The sequence below is a fragment of the Stegostoma tigrinum genome, chromosome 2 (genome assembly GCF_030684315.1).
Source record: "Stegostoma tigrinum isolate sSteTig4 chromosome 2, sSteTig4.hap1, whole genome shotgun sequence".
In the NCBI taxonomy this organism is placed as follows: domain Eukaryota; kingdom Metazoa; phylum Chordata; class Chondrichthyes; order Orectolobiformes; family Stegostomatidae; genus Stegostoma; species Stegostoma tigrinum.
Window position 1 is genome coordinate 159,553,997 of NC_081355.1, and position 21,344 is coordinate 159,575,340.

Sequence of the window (21,344 nt, forward strand, 5' to 3'; positions counted from 1 at the left end):
GTGCTGTAATGTTCTATGTTCTATGAGAAGCTAGATATTGTGATTAGAGAATCAAAGAATCCCTACAGTTTGGAAACAGGCCCTTCGGCCCAACAAGTCCATGCTGAACCTCACACCCAGACCCACGCCCCTGTGACCCACCCAATCCACACATCCCTGAACACCATGGGCAATTTAGCATGGCCAATCCACCTACCCTGCACATCTTTGGGCTGCGGGAGGAAATCTGAGCACCTGGGCGAAATCCATGCAGACACAGGGAGAATGTGCAAACTTCACACAGCCCGAGGCTGGAATCGAACCCTGGCGCTGTGAGGCAGCAGTGCTAGCCACTGAGCCACCGTGCCGCCCCATGATAAAAGCTGTCCACGGGTTGAGGAAGGAATGTTTACCCCAAACATGACCTTGATAAGAACTGTTTCAGTAATGTGGCAGGGGCGGAAAACAGATTAGAGGGCTTTAAATGCGGAAGTCTGGAAAAGATGGGAATGGCTAATTCAACAATGTTACACCCAAACCAACACTTCCATTGGTGCGATAATAACATAACTGTTTATTATTTAGAAGATTCTCAGCAACATTATGAGCAAGGAAGTAACAAAACTAACACAAGGACACCGCAATTGCTACAATATGCCTGCACCCAATAGCAGGCCATCTGCTGTTCAATTAACTATCTGCAAGGGGAATATTGGAAAGGAATTACCCAGTTCGTAGCTGTAAGGGGGAAACCATATACTGCTTCACACAGGCAAACAAGGAACAAGAGCAGGCCACTCGGCCCTTCAAGCCTGCTCCGCCACTCAATAAGATCGTGGCTGATCTGATTTTAACCTCAACTCTACGTGTCCCTGATAATGTTCCACCCCCTTGGTAAATCCAGAACCTCTGCCTTAAAAATATTTAAAGATCTGAATCCACTGCCTTTTGGGGAAGACACACAACCGTCAGATAGGAAAAAAAAATCATCCTCATCTGTGTTTTAAATGTGCGACCCCTTGTTTTTAAAATATGAAGCCTTAGTTCCACATGTTAAGACAGGGAAGCAAGCTGCATGTGAATGACATCTGTGGCATAGTTAACTATCTCAAAGTGCTTCACATGAACATAAGAATTTTTTAAATAAAAATAATCACAAAATCACAGAACAGATTAGGAGAGGTGACCAGAGACTCGATCAAAGGGGCAGGTTTAGGGCAGCCTTTTAAAAGAGGCTCAATGTCCCAAACATCGGAAAACAGAGAGTAAACACGAAATAGCAAGGTAGGGGTAACAACAGTGCAGTCATAATGTTGTAGCATGAGTAATCTAAGGGTCACGGGCTCAAATCCCACCACAGCGACTGGTGAAACTTGAATTCAATTAATAAACGTGGAATACAAAGCTAGTCTCAGTGTTGTGCCGATGGAACCGACACCAACTGTCATAAGAACCCATCTGGTTCACTAATGTCCTTTAGGGAAGGAAACTGCCATCCTCACCTGGTCTGGCCTACACGTGACTCCAGACCCACAGCAATGTGGTTGACTTTTAAGCTGCCCTCTGAAATGGCCTGAGCAACACACCAATTATGGACGGGCAAAGCAAAAACAAAATACTCGACATAGTGAAAGAACAAAATACAGGAATTGCTAGAGAAACACAACAGGTCTGGCAACATCTGTGGAAACAGAAAAGGATTGAATATCCTGTTCTGAGTCCATTACAGTTCAGAAGAAAGGTCACAGCACTCAAAATGTTAACTCTGTTTCTCTCTCCACAGATGCTGCCAGACCTGCTGAGTTTCTCCAGCAATTTCTGCATTTGTTTGTTTCAGATCTCCAGCACCCGCTGTAATTTGTTTTATCATATGGATTTAGGGAGGCTCAAATCCTATAAAAGGATAAAGTGGAAATGCCGGAATTACTCAGCAAGCCTGGCAGCAACCGTGGAGACAGGAGCCGTTGATTCTTCAGGTCACTGAATGATCTTACATCAGAGACAAGCTCTCGAGGAAGCCACAAAAGTGAACAACACTGGTACTGAAACAGTCAGGGGAAACTCTCCCAACCATGGCCAAGGTGACTCAGCATTCTGGATCAAATTAACATCCTGCTCGTGACCTGTTACCTGCTACATTTGTTGCTGTCATTTTATTTCTACAACGTTGTCACATTCCTATGTTTTAGAATGATATTCCATCCAGGTCTGAATTTTCCAATGCAAGTAACGATCCATTAGAGGATTTAGGGAGTGAATGTAATTCTTTAATATAATCATTGTTTAAAATTAATTCAGAGGATGTGGGCACCACTGGCAGGGCCAGCCTTTTTAACCATCATTAGCCATGCGGTGGTTGGATGGAAAAGTGAATGAAGGTGTCGGAGATGGTTTTGACGAGCACAGCAATCCCCAAGATGGCTGTGCTCAGGTAGCTGCTCCCTCCATTCCCAGAGGAATGTCTGCGTTCACTGAAATTACAGATGTCTTCATGACAGATGGAATACATTTCCCCATCAGCACTCAGTCTCATCTAAAGCTCCCTGGTCAGGGACACACACGATTAGAATCAGGGTAAAGCTCCATCTACTCTTTTAAACTTAAAGCAAAGTTACCTCTACACCATCTCCAACAAACATTCCCAGGACTGGCACAGCACTGGGTTAGATACAGAGTGAAACTCCCTCTAGACTCTCCTATTCAAACACTCCCAGAACAGGGTACAGCAGAGGGTTAAATAAACAGTAAAACCTCTTCCATTCTGCCTGACAGTCAGGATGTTCTACACCAATCTTTAAGGATAATTCAGGAGTGAGACTAGTAACTAGTACTGAATTCACACTTCCTAATAGGAATGACAGGAACAAAGCACACACAACAGAACTAGAAAACTTTATTGGGATCAAAGACGTTTAAATGACAGGAAATGTTGTCCCCGCAATGATCCGAAAGTGAGCTGCACAACTTCCTAACTCAAATCGGTTTCTCTGGGGATTCAGTGTCCACCTCACTGCTGTCTGGTCAGTTTCTCTGCTCTCATTCAGAGCTGAGATGTTGCTCACCACATGGTGGCCTGGGTCAAGAGGTTAGAGGGTAAAGGTCAACTTGGTTTGAGGGCATCTTGTAACATGCCAGTGAGGTCCAGGGTCAGGGTCCTTCTGTTCCCCTTTAGATATTGCTTCAGGAAGATGGTGTCCCCGCGGTGACAGAGCACGGGTCACGTTGTCTCTGCCTGCTGCGATAGGGTGTCCAGTGCCCGAAGCAGTGCTGCCACTCCACAGGTGAGCAGGACATTCTGAACAATCACCTCCTTCAGGCCCAGCAGCTCATCCAGCCGAAACTCCCCCGCCACAGCAACCAGGCCAATGGCCAGGCTGCCCAGGATGCCGTACAGATTGGTGGTGACAAGGCAGACAGTCAGGATGGAGAGGAGAGGAGGTGCAATGGCCAGACTCACCGCGTTCTCCCGGCCCTCCGTAGCCAGACCACCACAGCTGCCGGCGATCAGGATGCCAACAGCTGCCACGGAGTTTGCTGCCAGGTGGTCACCATTGAGCCAGTGGAAGCCGAAAGAGACGAGGGGCAGCCCGATGACCATGGAGAGCCAGCTGACATCCTGCAGGCTGGCAGTCAGGAGGATATGGGGCTCCTCTGTGTACGAGTGGATGGCACTCAGTGCCCCTGCACTGGCCTGCATCAGGAAGCCAGTGGCACAACCCAGGTTTACCTGAGGAACAATGCACAGATATTGGAGATTGTCTGGAGTCCTCCACATCATTGCTGCTACTTTCATTTCCAGCCAGAAATAATTGTCTTTTTAACTGTCTCAAATTACGGCTATGCGGTCTTGGCCTTCACTCTGGGCATCAGAAGCTTGGTTTAGGGTTCATGTTAGGATTAGGGTCTAACTGGGGAGCTCTCTGTGACCATGGCATCTTTTCCCTACACCGTTTGGTAAAAAATATTTCTTCTCAATTCACCTTCTGCCAATTTTCTAAAACCTTGTCGTTTGGCCACGCTGAACTTGAGGCGCTGCCAAAAAAAAACACACTTTGTTGAAATTTTTTATCATGTGCTGATCAGGACAACTCACAAGAAAACCAATTCAACGGCGGGAAAAGGCCAAAGTTTTTCACATGACAGGAGTGCGCTAACTGGATGGAGCATGGACTCCGATTTCCAATGAGAATGCATCAGTTAATGTACATGGACAGTCAGCTGTCAGACCTTGTCTGAATGTTAAACCAGGCAGGTTGATTCTGGTTGATGAGCAACCTAGCACACAAATATTAATGTGGCATTTGAACTTCAGTGCCAGTGTGATGCCACAGGATATGATTTATTATTGTCAAATGTACCTAATTACAGTGAAAAGTTTTATTTTGTGTGCAGATCATAACATACAAGGACATGCAGATCATAGGGTGTTTAGACAGAGCGAGGCATATAAGGAGGCACACAAAAGCAAGATCAACATTAGATTTGAAATTTGAGAGGGCTATTCAGAAGTCTAATAACAGCAGGGAAGAAGCCGTTCTTGAACCTGCTGGTACATGTGTTTAGGCTTTTGTAACTTCTGCCTAATGGAAGAGGTAAGAAGGGATTATAATTGGGGTGGAAGAAGTCTTTGATGATGTCAGCTGTCTTTCTGTGACAACTAGAAGAGTCCATGGATGGAAGTTTGTCTTCTGCGATAGTCTGGGCTGTGCACACAACTTTCTGTAGTTTCGTACAGTCCTAGGCAGAGTAGTTACTGTACCAAGCTGCAATGTACGCAGATAGAATGCCTTCTATGGTGCATTTGTAAAAGTTGGTGAAATTCCTTATGGGCATGTCATACATCCCAGCTTGGCAGATGATAGAATCTCTACACGTGTGGAAACAGGCCTTTCAGCTTAACAAGTCCACACAAAAAAGTATCAAAAAACATACACCTTCAACTGTCCGTAACAAGCAAGACTGTATTCAGTCAGCTTACATGTGCAAAATCTGCAAATATCAGACGTGATTCTGCAATTGGACAATATTTGCTGCATAATCCTGAGTGTGCAAAGAATTACACTGACAACCAGTTTTGCAGTGTGTGTACTGGAAGCTCCATTTAATAATTCTGCTCATTTCAGAAAGAAAGAACATGTAAACACACTGTGCCTGTTCCAATTCAACACAATAGACAACATCCATTCACTGATTCGTTTCTCAGGGTAATGCCTTGACCAATCCAACAACCTACTTGATTTAAAATTTAAACAAATCTTGGCAGTTAACTGTCAACTGGCATTTACAGGTGCATTTTCCAGAGCATTGCCTCTGTAATTCATTGGCCAACCAGCGCTTTCCTCTCAAATAGTACAAACATTAGTTTTCCCCTTGAATTGGTATTCTTACAAGATGTCCTGATGAGTACAAAATGAAAAATATTGATAAAATGTGTTTGCTCCGTAATACTGAAGCATCTTAAAGCTATGTCACCTGGTTACTGACCTCTCTGCTGTGGGGAACAGATCTTCCCATCTATACTACTGAAGCCCAGGGTCCCATAATGGACTCAAAGAGGCAAATGGGCTTGGAAGCTCTAACCCAGTGACAGGAGGGAAAGCCAAAACTTGACAACCCTGGGATCGGCTGTGACAGCCCGCTAAATGTGGGCTATTATTTTTGTGCATGTGGCAAATGTCTAGTATCTAGTATACTAAGTGCTCTGTCTGCAACATGTCTCGTATCTGAACTGTTCCTTGTGTCTGTACCCCTGTTGTGTTAAAGACCCAGCCTGGCCAATGAATCTCTCACCTATGCCCCCAAATTTCAAACTAGGGTTGCATCAAGCATTAAAACAAGCTCATAACAGGAAAACATTAGGGAGGTACTGGCCCAGGTCCTTGATAGCTTCATACACTCAAATTAAATCTCTCCTCAGCATTCTTAGTTACTAGTGATAACGACCCTAATCTCTCCAGTCCTTTCTCATTGACTAAACCTCCTGGTCCCGTTATCATTCTCTCAGGCTTCTCTGTATTGTGTCTCATGCAGCCACGTTCCTCCTACAATGCAGTAGTATACCAGGTGCTATGAGGGCTCACCTTATGGGCTCGGCAAGTTGCCATCAATGCTGTGGTGCACAACAGGCAGCTGGTGATAACCACAGTCCAATCCCTCTCCTTGGGCACCAGCTTCACACTCGCCATCGCCGATGGTACTCGCTCGGTAATTACAATGTGAGAAAGCACAAAGGCTCTGTTAGTAAGCCTCTTACAAATCCAAGAAGTTCCCAGTGGGATACCTCGAACTTTTCACTTCTGTTCGAACAAAAAAATCCAGGAAAACCGAAGCTGGGGTGAGGAGCAGTAACCATGAAGATGTCAGGTGTCTTTATGAAACCAAATGGCTGAGTAAAGCCCTTTGAAGAAAGGAAACAAACCATTCTTATCCAGTCCAGGTCTCTATGTGACCACAGACACACACCACTGTCCGACATGAAAGTGCCCTCTGTTATGATGTGCACAGCCATGGTCTGGGGGTGTGGGATGGTTGTGGGGGACTGGCAGGTTAAGGGGGTAGGGTAGTGTTTCATCAGGCAGTTTGGGAGAAAGGCTAAAAGCATTGGGGGGGTGCAGAGTACATTAAACATGATGGTAGGGGGGATACAATTGAGGGGGTGCTGTGGGGGGAGGGGAGTATATACAAGAGGGTGCTGTGGGGGGAGGGGAGTATATTTGAGGGTGTGCTGTCCGGGGAGGGGAGAATATTTCAGGGCGTGCTGTGGGGGGAGGGGTGTACATTAGTGGGGGTGCTGTGGGGGAAAGGGAGTATATTTGTGGTGGTGCGGGGGGGGGAGGGGAGTATATTTGAGGGGGGTGCTATGGGGAGAAGGAAGTATAGATGAGGGGGTGCAGTGGGGGGGGTAGTACATTTGAGGGGGTGCTGTGAGGGGAGGGGGAGCATATTTGAGGGGGCGCTGTGGGGGGAAGGGGAGTATATTTGAGAGGTATCTGTGGGGGGAGGGAAGTATATTTGAGAGGGGGCTTTGGGGGTGGGGAGTATATTTGGGGGGGCGCTGTGAGGGGAGGGGAGTATATTTGAGAGGTATCTGTGGGGGGAGGGAAGTATATTTGAGGGGGGGCTTTGGGTGGGGAGTATATTTGAGGGGGCGCTGTGAGGGGAGGGGAGTATATTTGAGAGGGTGCAGTGGGAGTAGAGTATAGATGAGGGCGTGCTGTGGGGGGAGGGGAATATATTTGAGGGCGTGCTGTGGGGGGAGGGGAGTATATTTGACGGGGAGCTGTGTGGGGAGGGGAGTATATTTGACGGGGAGCTGTGTGGGGAGGGGAGTATAGATGAGTGGGTGCTGTGGGGGGAGAGGAGTATATTCAAGGGGGAGCAATGGTGGGAGGGGCGTATGGATGAGGGGGTGCAGTGGGGGGAGGGGAGTAGAGATGAGGGGATGCAGTGGTGGGAGGGGAGTGCAGATGAGGGGGTGCTGTGGGGGGAGGGGAGTATGGATGAGGGGGTGCTGTGGGGGGAGGGAAGTATGGATGAAGGGGTGCAGTGGAGGGAGGGGAGTACAGGTGGGGGGTGCAGTGGAGGGAGGGGAGTGTAGATGAGGGGTGTAGTGGGGGGAGTGGAGTATAGATGAGGGGGTGCAGTGGGGCGAGGGGAGTATAGATGAGGGGGTGCAGTGGGGGGAGGGGAGTATAGATGAGGGGGTGCAGTGGGGTAGGGGAGTATAGATGAGGGGGTGCTGTGGGTGAGAGGAGTATGGATGAGGGGGTGGAGTGGTGGGAGGGGAATATGGATGAGCAGTATGGATGAAGGGGTGCAGTGGGGGGAGGGGAGTATAGGTGAGGGGGTGCAGTGGGGGGAGGGGAGTATGGATGAGGGGGTGCAGTGGTGCGCGGGGAGTATAGGTGAGGGGTGCAGTGGGGGTAGGGGAGTATGGATGAGGGGGTGCAGTGGGGGTAGGAGAGTATGGATGAGGGGTTGCAGTGGGGGGAGGGGAGTATGGATGAGGGGGTGCAGTGGGGGGTGGGGAGTATGGATGAGGGGTGCAGTGGTGGGAGGGGAGTATGGATGAGGGAGTGCAGTGGGGGGAGGGGAGTATAGGTGAGGGGTTGCAGGGGGGGCGGGGAGTATACGTGAGGGGTTGCAGTGGGGGGCGGGGAGTATAGATGAGGGGGTGCAGTGGGGGTAGGGGAGTATGGATGAGGGGGTGCAGTGGTGGGAGGGGAGTATGGATGAGGGGGTGCAGTGGTGCGCGGGGAGTATAGGTGAGGGGTGCAGTGGGGGTTGGGGAGTATGGATGAGGGGGTGCAGTGGGGGTAGGAGAGTATGGATGAGGGGTAGCAGTGGGGGGAGGGGCGTATAGATGAGGGGGTGCAGTGGGGGGAGGGGCGTATAGATGAGGGGGTGCAGTGGGGGGAGGGGAGTATAGCTGAGGGGGTGCAGTGGGGGGAGGGGCGTATAGGTGAGGGGGTGCAGTGCTGGGAGGGGAGTGTAGGTGAGGGGGCGGAGTGGGGGGAGGGGAGTATGGATGAGGGGGTGCAGTGGGGGGAGGGGCGTATAGATGAGGGGGTGCAGTGGGGGGAGGGGCGTATAGATGAGGGGGTGCAGTGGGGGGAGGGGAGTATAGCTGAGGGGGTGCAGTGGGGGGAGGGGCGTATAGGTGAGGGGGTGCAGTGCTGGGAGGGGAGTGTAGGTGAGGGGGCGGAGTGGGGGAGGGGAGTGTAGGTGAGGTGGCGCAGTGGGGGAGGGGAGTGTAGATGAGGGGGTGCAGTGGGGGAGGGGTGTGTAGATGAGGGGGTGCAGTGGGGGTCGGGGAGTATGGATGAGGGGGTGCAGTGGGGGTCGAGGATTATGGATGAGGGGGTGCAGTGGGGGGAGGGGAGTATGGATGAGGGGGTGCTGTGGGGGGAGGGGAATATGGATGAGGGGGTGCAGTGGTGGGAGGGGAGTATGGATGAGGGGGTGCAGTGGTGGGAGGGGAGTATAGATGAGGGGGTGCAGTGGGGGGAGGGGAGTGTAGGTGTGGGGGTGCAGTGGGGGGAGGGGAGTATGGATGAGGGGTTGCAGTGGTGGGAGGGGAGTATAGATGAGGGGGTGCAGTGGGGGTAGGGGAGTATGGATGAGGGGATGCAGTGGGGGTAGGGGAGTATGGATGAGGGGTTGCAGTGGGGGGAGGGGAGTGTAGGTGAGGGGGTGCAGTGGGGGGAGGAGAGTGTAGCTGAGGGGTTACAGTGGGGGGAGGGGAGTGTAGATGAGGGGGTGCAGTGGGGGGAGTGGAGTATAGATGAGGGGGTGCAGTGGGGGGAGGGGAGTATAGTTGAGGGGGTGCAGGGGGGAGGGGAGTATAGATGAGGGGTTGAAGTGGGGGGAGGGGAGTATGGATGAGGGGGTGCAGTGGGGGGTGGGGAGTATGGATGAGGGGGTGCAGTGGGGGGAGGGGAGTATAGCTGAGGGAGTGCAGTGGGGGGAGGGGCGTATAGATGAGGGTGTGAAGTGGGGGGAGGGGAGTATAGCTGAGGGGGTGCAGTGGGGGGAGGGGAGTGTAGATGAGGGGGTGCAGTGGGGGAGGGGAGTGTAGATGAGGGGGTGCAGTGGGGGGAGGGGAGTATGGATGAGGGGGTGCAGTGGGGCGAGGGGAGTATGGATGAGGGAGTGCTGTGGGGGGAGGGGAGAGTGGGTGAAGGAGTGCTGTGGCGGGAGGGGAGTGTGGGTGAGGGGAGTGTGGGTGAGGGGAGTGTGGGTGAGGGGAGTGTGGGTGAGGGGAGTGTGGGTGAGGGGAGTGTGGGTGAGGGGAGTGTGGGGGAGGGGAGTGTGGGGGAGGGGAGTGTGGGGGAGGGGAGTGTGGGGGAGGGGGTGCTGTGGGGGGAGGGGATTGTGGGTGAGTAGGTGCTGTGGGGGGAGGGGAGTGTGGGTTGCGGGGTGCAGTGGGGGGAGGGGAGTATAGATGAGGGTGTGCAGTGGGGGGAGGGGGCGTGTAGATGAGGGGGTGCAGTGGGGGGTGGGGAGTGTCGATGAGGCGGTGCAGTGGGGGGAGGGGAGTGTTGATGAGGCGGTGCAGTGGGGGGAAGGGAGTGTAGATGAGGGGGTGCAGTGATGGGAGGGGAGTGTCGATGAGGGGGTGCAGTGGAGGGAAGGGATTGTCGATGAGGGGGTGCAGTGGAGGGAGGGGAGTGTCGTTGAGGGGGTGCAGTGGGGGGAGGGGAGTAGAGATGAGGGGGAGCAGTAGGGGGAGGGGAGCATAGATGAGGGGGTGCAGGAGGGGGAGGGGAGCATAGATGAGGGGTTGCAGTGGAGGGAGGGGAGTGTAGATGAGGGGGTGGAGTGGAGGGAGGGGCGTATAGATGAGGGGGTGCTGTGGGGGGAGGGGAGAATGGATGAGCGGGTGCAGTGGGGGGAGGGGAGTATAGGTGAGGGATTGCAGTGGGGGGAGGGGAGTATAGGTAAGGGGGTGCAGTGGAGGGAGGGGAGTGTAGGTGGGGGTTGCAGTGAGGGGAGGGGAGTGTAGATGAGGGGTGCAGTGGGGGGAGTGGAGTATAGATGAGGGGGTGCAGTGGGGGGAGAGGAGTATAGATGAGGGGGTGCAGTGGGGTAGGGGAGTATAGATGAGGGGGCGCTGTGGGGGAGAGGAGTATGGATGAGGGGGTGCAGTGGTGGGAGGGGAGTATGGATGAGGGGGTGCAGTGGGGGGAGGGGAGTATAGGTGAGGGGTTGCAGTGGGGGGGGGGGGGGAGTATAGGTGAGGGGTTGCAGTGGGGGGAGGGGAGTATAGGTGAGGGGTTGCAGTGGGGGGAGGGGAGTATGGATGAGGGGGTGCAGTCGGGGGAGGGGAGTATGGGTGAGGGGGTGCAGTGGGGGTAGGGGAGTATGGATGAGGGGGTGCAGTGGGGGTAGGGGAGTATGGATGAGGGGTTGCAGTGGGGGGAGGGGCGTATGGATGAGGGGGTGCAGTGGGCGGAGGGGCGTATTCATGAGGGGGTGCAGTGGGGGGAGGGGAGTGTAGATGAGGGGTGCAGTGGGGGGAGGGGAGTGTAGATGAGGGGTTGCAGTGGGGGGAGGGGAGTATAGATGAGGGGGTGCTGTGGGGGGAGGGGAGTATAGATGAGGGGGTGCAGTGGGGGGAGGGGAGTGTAGATGAGGGGTGCAGTGGGGGGAGGGGAGTGTAGATGAGGGGTTGCAGTGGGGGGAGGGGAGTATAGATGAGGGGTTGCAGTGGGAGGAAGGGAGTGTCGATGAGGGGGTGCAGTGGGGGGAAGGGAGTGTCGATGAGGGGTTGCAGTGGGGGGAGGGGAGTATAGATGAGGGGGTGCTGTGGAGGGAAGGGAGTATGGATGAGGGGTTGCAGTGGTGGGAGGCGAGTGTCGATGAGGGGGTGCAGTGGGGGGAAGGGAGTGTCGATGAGGGGGTGCAGTGGGGGGAAGGGAGTGTCGATGAGGGGGTGCAGTGGGGGGAGGGGTGTATAGATGAGTGGGTGGAGGGGAGTGTTCGTGAGGGGTTGCAGTGGAGGGAGGAGAGTGTAGATGAGGGGGTGGAGTGGAGGGAGGGGCGTATAGATGAGGGGTTGGATTGGGGGGAGGGGCGTGTAGATGTGGGGGTGCAGTGGGGGGAGGGGAGTGTCGATGTGCGGGTGCAGTGGGGGGAGGGGAGTGTCGATGTGGGGGTGCAGTGGGGGGAGGGGAGTATAGATGAGGGGGTGCAGTGGGGGGAGGGGAGTATAGATGAGGGGTTGCAGTGGGGGGAAGGGAGTGTACATGAGGGGTTGCAGTGGAGGGAGGGGAGTGTAGATGAGGAGTTGCGGGGGGGGAAGGGAGTGTAGATGAGGGGTTGCAGTGGGGGGAGGGGAGTATAGATGAGGGGTTGCAGTGGGGGGAAGGGAGTGTAGATGAGGGGTTGCAGTGGGGGGAGGGGAGTATAGATGAGGGGGTGCAGTGGGGAGAGGGGAGTATAGATGAGTGGGTGGAGGGGAGTGTACGTGAGGGGTTGCAGTGGAGGGAGAGGCGTATAGATGAGGGGTTGGAGTGGGGGGAGGGGTGTGTAGATGAGGGGGTGGAGTGGGGGGAGGGGCATGTAGATGAGGGGGTGCAGTAGGGGGAGGGGCATGTAGATGAGGGGGTGCAGTAGGGGGAGGGGCATGTAGATGAGGGGGTGCAGTAGGGGGAGGGGAATGTAGATGAGGGGGTGCAGTGGGGGGAGGGGAGTGTAGATGAGGGGGTGCAGTGGGGGGAGGGGAGTATAGATGAGGGTGTGCAGTGGGGGGAGGTGAGTATAGATAAGGGGTTGAAGTGGGGGGAGGGGAGTATGGATGAGGGGGTGCAGTGGTGCGCGGGGAGTATAGGTGAGGGGTGCAGTGGTGGGTGGGGAGTATAGGTGAGGGGGAGTATAGGTGAGAGGGTGCAGTGGGGGTAGGGGAGTACAGATGAGGGGTTGCAGTGGGGGGAGGGAGTACAGATGAGGGGTTGCAGTGGGGGGAGGGAGTACGGATGAGGGGGTGCAGTGGGGGGTGGGGAGTATGGATGAGGGGGTGCAGTGGGGGGAGGGGAGTATAGATGAGGGGGTGCAGTGGGGCGAGGGGCGTATTGATGAGGGGGTGCAGTGGGGGAGGGGGCGTGTAGATGAGGGGGTGCAGTGGGGGGAGGGGAGTGTAGATGAGGGGTTGCAGTGGGGGGAGGGGAGTGTAGATGAGGGGGTGCAGTGGGGGGAGGGGAGTGTAGATGAGAGGGTGCAGTGGGGGGAGGGGAGTGTCGATGAGGGGTTGCAGTGGGGGTCGGGGAGTATGGATGAGGGGGTGCAGTGGGGGGAGGGGAGTATGGATGAGGGGGTGCAGTGGGGGGAGGGGAGTATGGATGAGGGGGAGGGGTGTATGGATGAGGGGGTGCAGTGGGGGGAGGGGAGAGTGGGTGAGGGGTTGCAGTGTGGGGAGGGGTTGCAGTGTGGGGAGGGGAGAGTGGGTGAGGGGGTGCTGTGGGGGGAGGAGAGTGTGGGTGAGGGGGTGCTGTGTGGGTGAAGGAGTGCTGTGGGGGGAGGGGAGTGTGGGGGAGGGGAGTGTGGGGGAGGGGAGTGTGGGGGAGGGGAGTGTGGGGGAGGGGGTGCTGTGTGGGGAGGGGAGTGTGGGTGGGGGGGTGCAGTGGGGGGTGGGGAGTGTAGATGGGATGGGTGCAGTGGTGGGATGAGAATATAGATGAGGGGTGCAATGGGGGGACGGGCGTATAGATGAGGGGGTGCAGTGGGGGGAGGGGGCGTATAGATGAGGGGGTGCAGTGGGGGGAGGGGGCGTATAGATGAGGGGGTGCAGTGGGGGGAGGGGGTGTATAGATGAGGGGGTGCAGTGGGGGGAGGGGAGTATAGATGAGGGGGTGCAGTGGGGGGTGGGGAGTGTCGATGAGGCGGTGCAGTGGGGGTAGGGGAGTGTAGCTGAGGGGGTGCAGTGGGGGGAGGGGAGTGTAGATGAGGGGGTGCAGTGGGGGTAGAGGAGTATGGAGGAGGGGGTGCAGTGGGGGGAGGGGCGTATAGATGAGGGGGTGCAGTGGGGGGAGGGGAGTATAGATGAGGGGGTGCAGTGGGGGGAGGGGAGTATAGATGAGGGGGTGCAGTGGGCGGAGGGGAGTATAGATGAGTGGGTGGAGGGGAGTGTACGTGAGGGGTTGCAGTGGAGGGAGGGGAGTGTAGATGAGGGGGTGGAGTGGAGGGGGGTGGAGTGGAGGGAGGGGAGTGCAGATGAGGGGGTGGAGTGGAGGGAAGGGCATATAGATGATGGGGTGGAGTGGGGGGAGGGGAGTGTAGATGTGGGGGTGCAGTGGAGGGAGGGGAGTGTAGATGTGGGGGTGCAGTGGGGGGAGGGGAGTGTAGATGTGGGGGTGCAGTGGAGGGAGGGGAGTGTAGATGTGGGGGTGCGGTGGGGGGAGGGGAGTGTAGATGTTGGGGTGCAGTGTAGGGAGGGGAGTGTAGAAGTGGGGGTGCAGTGGAGGGAGGGGAGTGTAGAGGTTGGGGTGCAGTGGGAGGAGGGGAGTGTCGATGTGGGGGTGGAGTGGGGTGAGGGGGGTATAGATGAGGGGTTGCAGTTGGGGGAAGGGGCGTATAGATGAGGGGGTGCAGTGGGGGAAGGGGCGTATAGATGAGGGGGTGCAGTGGGGGGAGGGGGCGTATAGATGAGGGGGAGCAGTGGGGGGAGGGGGGCGAATAGATGAGGGGGTGCAGTGGGGGGAGGGGGCGTATAGATGAGGGGGTGCAGTGGGGGGAGGGGAGTGTAGATGAGGGGGTGCAGTGGGGGGAGGGGAGTGTCGATGAGGGGGTGCAGTGGGGGGAGGGGAGTATAGATGAGGGGGTGCAGTGGGGGGAGGGGAGTGTAGATGAGGGGGTGGAGTGGGGGGAGGGGAGTATAGATGAGGGTGTGCAGTGGGGGGAGGGAGGATAGATGAGGGGTTGAAGTGGGGGGAGGGGAGTATAGATGAGGGGGTGCAGTGGGGGGAGGGGAGTATAGATGAGGGGGTGAAGTGGGGGGAGGGGAGTACGGATGAGGGGGTGCAGTGGGGGGAGGGGAGTACGGATGAGGGGGTGCAGTGGGGGGAGGGGAGTACGGATGAGGGGGTGCAGTGGGGGGAGGGGAGGATAGATGAGGGGGTGCAGTGGGGGGAGGGGAGTATAGATGAGGGGGTGCAGTGGAGGGAGGGGAGTGTAGATGAGAGGGTGCAGTGGGGGGAGGGGGCGTGTAGATGAGCGAGTGCAGTGGGGGGAGGGGAGTGTAGGTGAGGGGGTGCAGTGGGGGAGGGGAGTGTAGATGAGGGGGTGCAGTGGGGGTAGGGGAGTATGGATGAGGGGTTGCAGTGGGGGGAGTGGAGTATAGATGAGGGTGTGCAGTGGGGGGAGGGAGGATAGATGAGGGGTTGAAGTGGGGGGAGGGGAGTATAGATGAGGGGGTGCAGTGGGGGGAGGGGAGTATAGATGAGGGGGTGAAGTGGGGGGAGGGGAGTACGGATGAGGGGGTGCAGTGGGGGGAGGGGAGTACGGATGAGGGGGTGCAGTGGGGGGTGGGGAGTACGGATGAGGGGGTGCAGTGGGGGGAGGGGAGTATAGATGAGGGGGTGCAGTGGGGGGAGGGGAGTATAGATGAGGGGGTGCAGTGGAGGGAGGGGAGTGTAGATGAGAGGGTGCAGTGGGGGGAGGGGGCGTGTAGATGAGCGAGTGCAGTGGGGGGAGGGGAGTGTAGGTGAGGGGGTGCAGTGGGGGAGGGGAGTGTAGGTGAGGGGGTGCAGTGGGGGAGGGGAGTGTAGATGAGGGGGTGCAGTGGGGGTAGGGGAGTATGGATGAGGGGTTGCAGTGGGGGTCGGGGAGTATGGATGAGGGGGTGCAGTGGGGGGAGGGGAGTATGGATGAGGGGGTGCAGTGGAGTAGGGGAGTATGGATGAGGGGGAGGGGTGTATGGATGAGGGGGTGCAGTGGGGGGAGGGGCGTATAGATGAGGGGTTGCAGTGGGGGGAGGGGAGTGTAGATGAGGGGTGCTGTGGGGGGAGGGGAGTGTAGATGAGGGGTGCTGTGGGGGGAGGGGAGTGTCGTTGAGGGGTTGCAGTGGGGGGAGGGGAGTATAGATGAGGGGGTGCTGTGGAGGGAAGGGAGTATGGATGAGGGGGTGCTGTGGGGGGAAGGGTGTGTCGATGAGGGGGTGCAGTGGGGGGAGGGGAGTGTAGATGTGGGGGTGCAGTGGAGGGAGGGGAGTGTCGATGTGGGTGTGGAGTGGGGGGAGGGGGGTATAGATGAGGGGTTGAAGTTGGGGGAGGGGAGTGTAGATGAGGGGGTGCAGTGGGGGAAGGGGCGTATAGATGAGGGGGTGCAGTGTGGGAAGGGGCGTATAGATGAGGGGGTGGAGTGTGGGGAGGGGGCGTATAGATGAGGGGGTGCAGTGGGGGGAGGGGGCGTATAGATGAGGGGGTGCAGTGGGGGGAGGGGGCGTATAGATGAGGGGGTGCAGTGGGGGGAGGGGGCGTGTAGATGAGGGGGTGCAGTGGGGGGAGGGGGCGTGTAGATGAGTGGGTGCAGTGGGGGGAGGGGGCGTGTAGATGAGCGGGTGCTGTGGTGGGAGGGGAGTGTCGATGAGGGGGTGCAGTGGGGAGAGGGGAGTGTCAACGAGGGGGTGCAGTAGGGGGAGGGGAATGTAGATGAGGCGGTGCAGTGGGGGGAGGGGAGTGTAGATGTGGGGGTGCAGTGGAGGGAGGGGTGTGTCGATGTGGGGGTGCAGTGGAGGGAGGGGAGTGTGGAAGAGGGGTTGCAGTAGGGGGAGGGGAATGTAGATGAGGGGGTGCAGTGGGGGGAGGGGAGTATAGATGAGGGGGTGCAGTGGGGGGAGGGGAGTATGGATGAGGGGGTGCAGTGGGGGTAGGGGAGTATGGATGAGGGGGTGCAGTGGTGCGCGGGGAGTATAGGTGAGGGGTGCAGTGGTGGGTGGGGAGTATAGGTGAGGGGGTGCAGTGGTGGGAGGGGAGTATAGGTGAAGGGGTGCAGTGCTGGGAGGGGAGTATAGGTGAGGGGAGTACAGGTGAGGGGGTGCAGTGGGGGTAGGGGAGTATGAATGAGGGGTTGCAGTGGGGGGAGGGGAGTACGGATGAGGGGTTGCAGTGGGGGGAGGGGAGTACGGATGAGGGGTTGCAGTGGGGGGTGGGGAGTATGGATGAGGGGGTGCAGTGGGGGGTGGGGAGTATGGATGAGGGGGTGCAGTGGGGGGAGGGGAGTGTAGATGAGGGGGTGGAGTGGAGGCAGGGGCATATAGATGAGGGGGTGGAGTGGGGGGAGGGGAGTGTAGATGTGGGGGTGCAGTGGAGGGAGGGGAGTGTCGATGTGGGTGTGGAGTGGGGGGAGGGGGGTATAGATGAGGGGTTGAAGTTGGGGGAGGGGAGTATAGATGAGGGGGTGCAGTGGGGGGAGGGGAGTATGGATGAGGGGTTGCAGTGGTGAGAGGGGAGTGTAGACGTGGGGGTGCAGTGGAGGGAGGGAGTGTAGATGAGGGGATGCAGTGGGGGGAGGGGAGTGTGGATGAGGGGGTGCAGTGGGGGGAGGGGAGTGTGGATGAGGGGGTGCAGTGGGGGTAGGGGAGTGTGGATGAGGGGGTGCAGTGGGGGTAGGGGAGTGTGGATGAGGGGGTGCAGTGGGGCGAGGGGAGTGTGGATGAGGGGGTGCAGTGGGGGTCGGGGAGTGTAGATGAGGGGGTGCAGTGGGGGGAGGGGAGTATAGATGAGGGGGTGCAGTGGGGGGAGGGGAGTATAGATGAGGGGGTGCAGTGGGGGGAGGGGAGTGTAGATGAGGGGGTGGAGTGGGGGGAGGGGCGTGTAGATGAGGGGGTGCAGTGGGGGGAGGGAATGTGGATGAGGGGGTGCAGTGGGGCGAGGGGAGTGTGGATGAGGGGGTGCAGAGGGGGTGCAGTGGGGGGAGGGGAGTGTGGATGAGGGGGTGCAGTGGGGCGAGGGGAGTGTGGATGAGGGGGTGCAGTGGGGGGAGGGGAGTGTGGATGAGGGGGTGCAGTGGGGGGAGGGGAGTGTGGATGAGGGGGTGCAGTGGGGGGAGGGGAGTGTGGATGAGGGGGTGCAGTGGGGCGAGGGGAGTGTGGATGAGGGGGTGCAGTGGGGGTAGGGGAGTGTGGATGAGGGGGTGGAGTGGGGGGAGGGGAGTGTGGATGAGGGGGTGCAGTGGGGGGAGGAGAGTGTGGATGAGGGGGTGCAGTGGGGCGAGGGGAGTGTGGATGAGGGGGTGCAGTGGGGCGAGGGGAGTGTGGATGAGGGGGTGCAGTGGGGGGAGGGGAGTGTGGATGAGGGGGTGCAGTGGGGCGAGGGGAGTGTGGATGAGGGGGTGCAGTGGGGGGAGGGGAGTGTGGATGAGGGGGTGCAGTGGGGGGAGTATAGATGAGGGGGTGCAGTGGGGGTAGGGGAGTATAGATGAGGGGGTGCAGTGGGGGGAGGGGAGTATTGATGAGTGCGTGGAGCGGAGTGTACGTGAGGGGTTGCAGTGGAGGGAGGGGAGTGTAGATGAGGGGTGGGAGTGTAGATGAGGGGTTGCAGTGGAGGGAGGAGAGTGTAGATGAGGGGTTGCAGTGGAGGGAGCGGAGTGTAGATGAGGGGGTGCAGTGGAGGGAGGGGAGTGTGGATGAGGGGGTGGAGTGGAGGGAGGGGAGTGTAGATGAGAGGGTGGAGTGGAGGGAGGGGCGTATAGATGAGGGGGTAGAGTGGGGGGGGGCGTATAGATGAGGGGGTGGAGTGGGGGGAGGGGCGTGTAGATGAGGGGGTGGAGTGCGGGGAGGGGCGTGTAGATGAGGGGGTGGAGTGCGGGGAGGGGCGTGTAGATGAGGGGGTGCAGTGGGGGGAGGGGCGTGTAGATGAGGGGGTGCAGTGGGGGGAGGGGACTGTAGATGAGGGGGTGCAGTGGGGGGAGGGGACTGTAGATGAGGGGGTGCAGTGGGGGGAGGGGAGTATAGATGAGGGGGTGCAGTGGGGGGAGGGGAGTGTGGATAAGGGGGTGCAGTGGGGGGAGGGGAGTGTGGATAAGGGGGTGCAGTGGGGGGAGGGGAGTGTGGATGAGGGGGTGCAGTGGGGGGAGGGGAGTGTGGATGAGGGGGTGCAGTGGGGGAGGGGAGTGTGGATGAGGGGGTGCAGTGGAGGAGGGGAGTTTAGATGAGGGGGTGCAGTGGGGGGAGGGGAGTATAGATAAGGGGGTGCAGTGGGGGGAGGGGAGTATAGATAAGGGGGTGCAGTGGGGGGAGGGGAGTATAGATAAGGGGGTGCAGTGGGGCGAGGGGAGTGTGGATGACGGGGTGCAGTGGGGCGAGGGGAGTGTGGATGAGGGGGTGCAATGTGGATGAGGGGGTACAGTGGGGCGAGGGGAGTGTGGGCGAGGGGAGTGTGGGCGAGGGGAGTGTGGGCGAGGGGAGTGTGGGCGAGGGGAGTGTGGGCGAGGGGAGTGTGGATGAGGGGGTGCAGTGGGGCGAGGGGAGTGTGGATGAGGGGGTGCAGTGTGGATGAGGGGGTGCAGTGGGGCGAGGGGAGTGTGGATGAGGGGGTGCAATGGGGCGAGGGGAGTGTGGATGAGGGGGTGCAGTGGGGCGAGGGGAGTGTGGAGGAGGGGGTGCAGTGTGGATGAGGGGGTGCAGTGGGGCGAGGGGGTGCAGTGGGGCGAGGGGGTGCAGTGGGGCGAGGGGGTGCAGTGGGGCGAGGGGAGTGTGGATGAGGGGGTGCAATGGGGCGAGGGGAGTGTGGATGAGGGGGTGCAGTGGGGCGAGGGGAGTGTGGAGGAGGGGGTGCAGTGTGGATGAGGGGGTGCAGTGGGGCGAGGGGGTGCAGTGGGGCGAGGGGGTGCAGTGGGGCGAGGGGGTGCAGTGGGGCGAGGGGAGTGTGGATGAGGGGGTGCAATGGGGCGAGGGGAGTGTGGGCGAGGGGAGTGTGGGCGAGGGGAGTGTGGGCGAGGGGAGTGTGGGCGAGGGGGTGCAATGGGGCGAGGGGAGTGTGGACGAGGGGGTGCAGTGGGGGGAGGGGAGTGTGGACGAGGGGTTGCAGTGGGGGGAGGGGAGTGTGGACGAGGGGTTGCAGTGGGGGGAGGGGAGTGTGGACGAGGGGGTGCAGTGGGGGGAGGGGAGTGTGGACGAGGGGGTGCAGTGGGGGGAGGGGAGTGTGGACGAGGGGGTGCAGTGGAGGGAGGGGAGTGTGGACGAGGGGGTGCAGTGGGGGGAGGGGAGTGTGGACGAGGGGGTGCAGTGGGGGGAGGGGAGAGTGGACGAGGGGGTGCAGTGGGGGGAGGGGAGAGTTGGCGAGGGGGTGCAGTGGGGGGAGGGGAGAGTGGACGAGGGGGTGCAGTGGGGGGAGGGGAGAGTGGACGAGGGGGTGCAGTGGGGGGAGGGGAGAGTGGACGAGGGGGTGCAGTGGGGGGAGGGGAGAGTGGACGAGGGGGTGCAGTGGGGGGAGGGGAGTGTAGATGAGGGGGTGCAGTGGGGGGAGGGGAGTGTAGATGAGGGGTGCAGTGGGGGGAGGGGAGAGTGGACGAGGGGGTGCAGTGGGGGGAGGGGAGTGTAGATGAGGGGGTGCAGTGGGGGGAGGGGAGTGTAGATGGTGGGAGGGGAGTATGGATGAGGGGGAGGGGAGTGTAGATGGTGGGAGGGGAGTATGGATGAGGGGGAGGGGAGTATGGGTGAGGGGGATGCAGTACCACACATGGCCACCGGAGGGCCCATTTCACCCGTTTAGGTCGGTGCCGCGACTGTTTCCATGGCCACGGCCTACCCACGCCCCTTTCGCACTAGCCCCGCCCCTTGAACATAAGCCACGCCCCCCCCCCCGCTCGGGCCCTCACCCTTGGCACGGCCTAGCCCCTTCCCGCACACCTTTAGCCGAGACTCCGTATCCAGAGCCAGTCACTGTCCGTGCCATTCCCGTCCCTGCGGCCGCCTTCTCCGAGAATCAACCCCCTGCTGACAGCGGCGGTCTGCCAAGGCCTCCCCCAGCTCCTGACAAAGAGCCGCAGAGCAGTCCGATGGTTCTCGCTATTCCCACCCCTCCACACTAGCTCCGCTTTGGAGTGTCAGCGCCGCCATGCGGCCCGGAGGAGCAGAGAGCAGTTCACTGTGGACGAGGCTAGCGGCGCCCTCTCCTGGAGGGGAAGGGGAAGATACAAAGTTCGGGCATTCACGCGGCCAGGGGTCATGCAAAGGTCACAGCATGAGTGGCCATTCGGTTCATCCCATGGCAGACTGCACTGGGATCTGGGAATGTGCATGAAATAGCTCCATGGAGGCCTGCCAGCAAGTTACCTTTTATTTGCACCTGAAGCAGCCTTGACACTCGTCCAATTTTCCTCAAAGCAACAAAACCCCTGAGACTCCTGTTCATGTCTGACAGCGAGGGCTCCCTGATTGGGACTGTTAACCTGATCCAATCAGAGACCTGATATAAGGTTCTGTGATAATGGGAACAGCAGATGCTGGAGAATCCAAGATAATAAAATGTGAGGCTGGATGAACACAGCAGGCCCAGCAGCATCTCAGGAGCTCAAAAGCTGACGTTTCGGGCCTAGACCCTTCATCAGAGAGGAACCCTCCTGAGATGCTGCTGGGCCTGCTGTGTTCATCCAGCCTCACATTTTATTATCTGATATAAGGTTCTCCTGGCTAACTTCATTACGATTACTGCATTACTTGGTGCTACTTTTCACAGAGCCCTGCGATTACTTTCTTTTTCTGTTTAATGATTCAATTCTCTTTTGAATGCCAGGATTGAATCCAGCTCCAACACACTCTCCAGCAGACCATTCCAGAGGTCAAGGTATTTTCACTTAATTAAGTTTTGGATCTCTCCCAGAAACAATTAGTATGTACTTGGTCCCCAATTATTTGCGGCGAGCTCTTC

The 21,344-nt window shown here is 58.3% G+C and overlaps 1 protein-coding gene across 3 annotated transcripts; it reads right to left on the reverse strand.

The window, feature by feature from the left end:
* Nucleotides 1–2,852: 2,852 nt before the first annotated feature.
* Nucleotides 2,853–20,484, reverse strand: LOC125466632 (transmembrane protein 276-like). 3 transcript variants are annotated; one of them, XM_048561426.2, is made up of 3 exons: nucleotides 20,324–20,484; nucleotides 6,060–6,275; nucleotides 2,853–3,706 (listed from the first exon to the last, which is right to left on the reverse strand). In XM_048561426.2, exons 2-3 carry the CDS (start codon nucleotides 6,162–6,164, stop codon nucleotides 3,197–3,199), a joined length of 615 nt encoding a protein of 204 aa, XP_048417383.1. In that variant the 5' UTR covers nucleotides 6,165–6,275; nucleotides 20,324–20,484; the 3' UTR covers nucleotides 2,853–3,196. The 3 variants fall into 3 exon arrangements, with proteins under 3 accessions (XP_048417383.1, XP_048417392.1, XP_048417375.1); XM_048561435.2 differs by having other exon boundaries at nucleotides 6,060–6,308; XM_048561418.2 differs by having other exon boundaries at nucleotides 6,060–6,376.
* Between the last annotated feature and the right edge of the window lie 860 nt (nucleotides 20,485–21,344).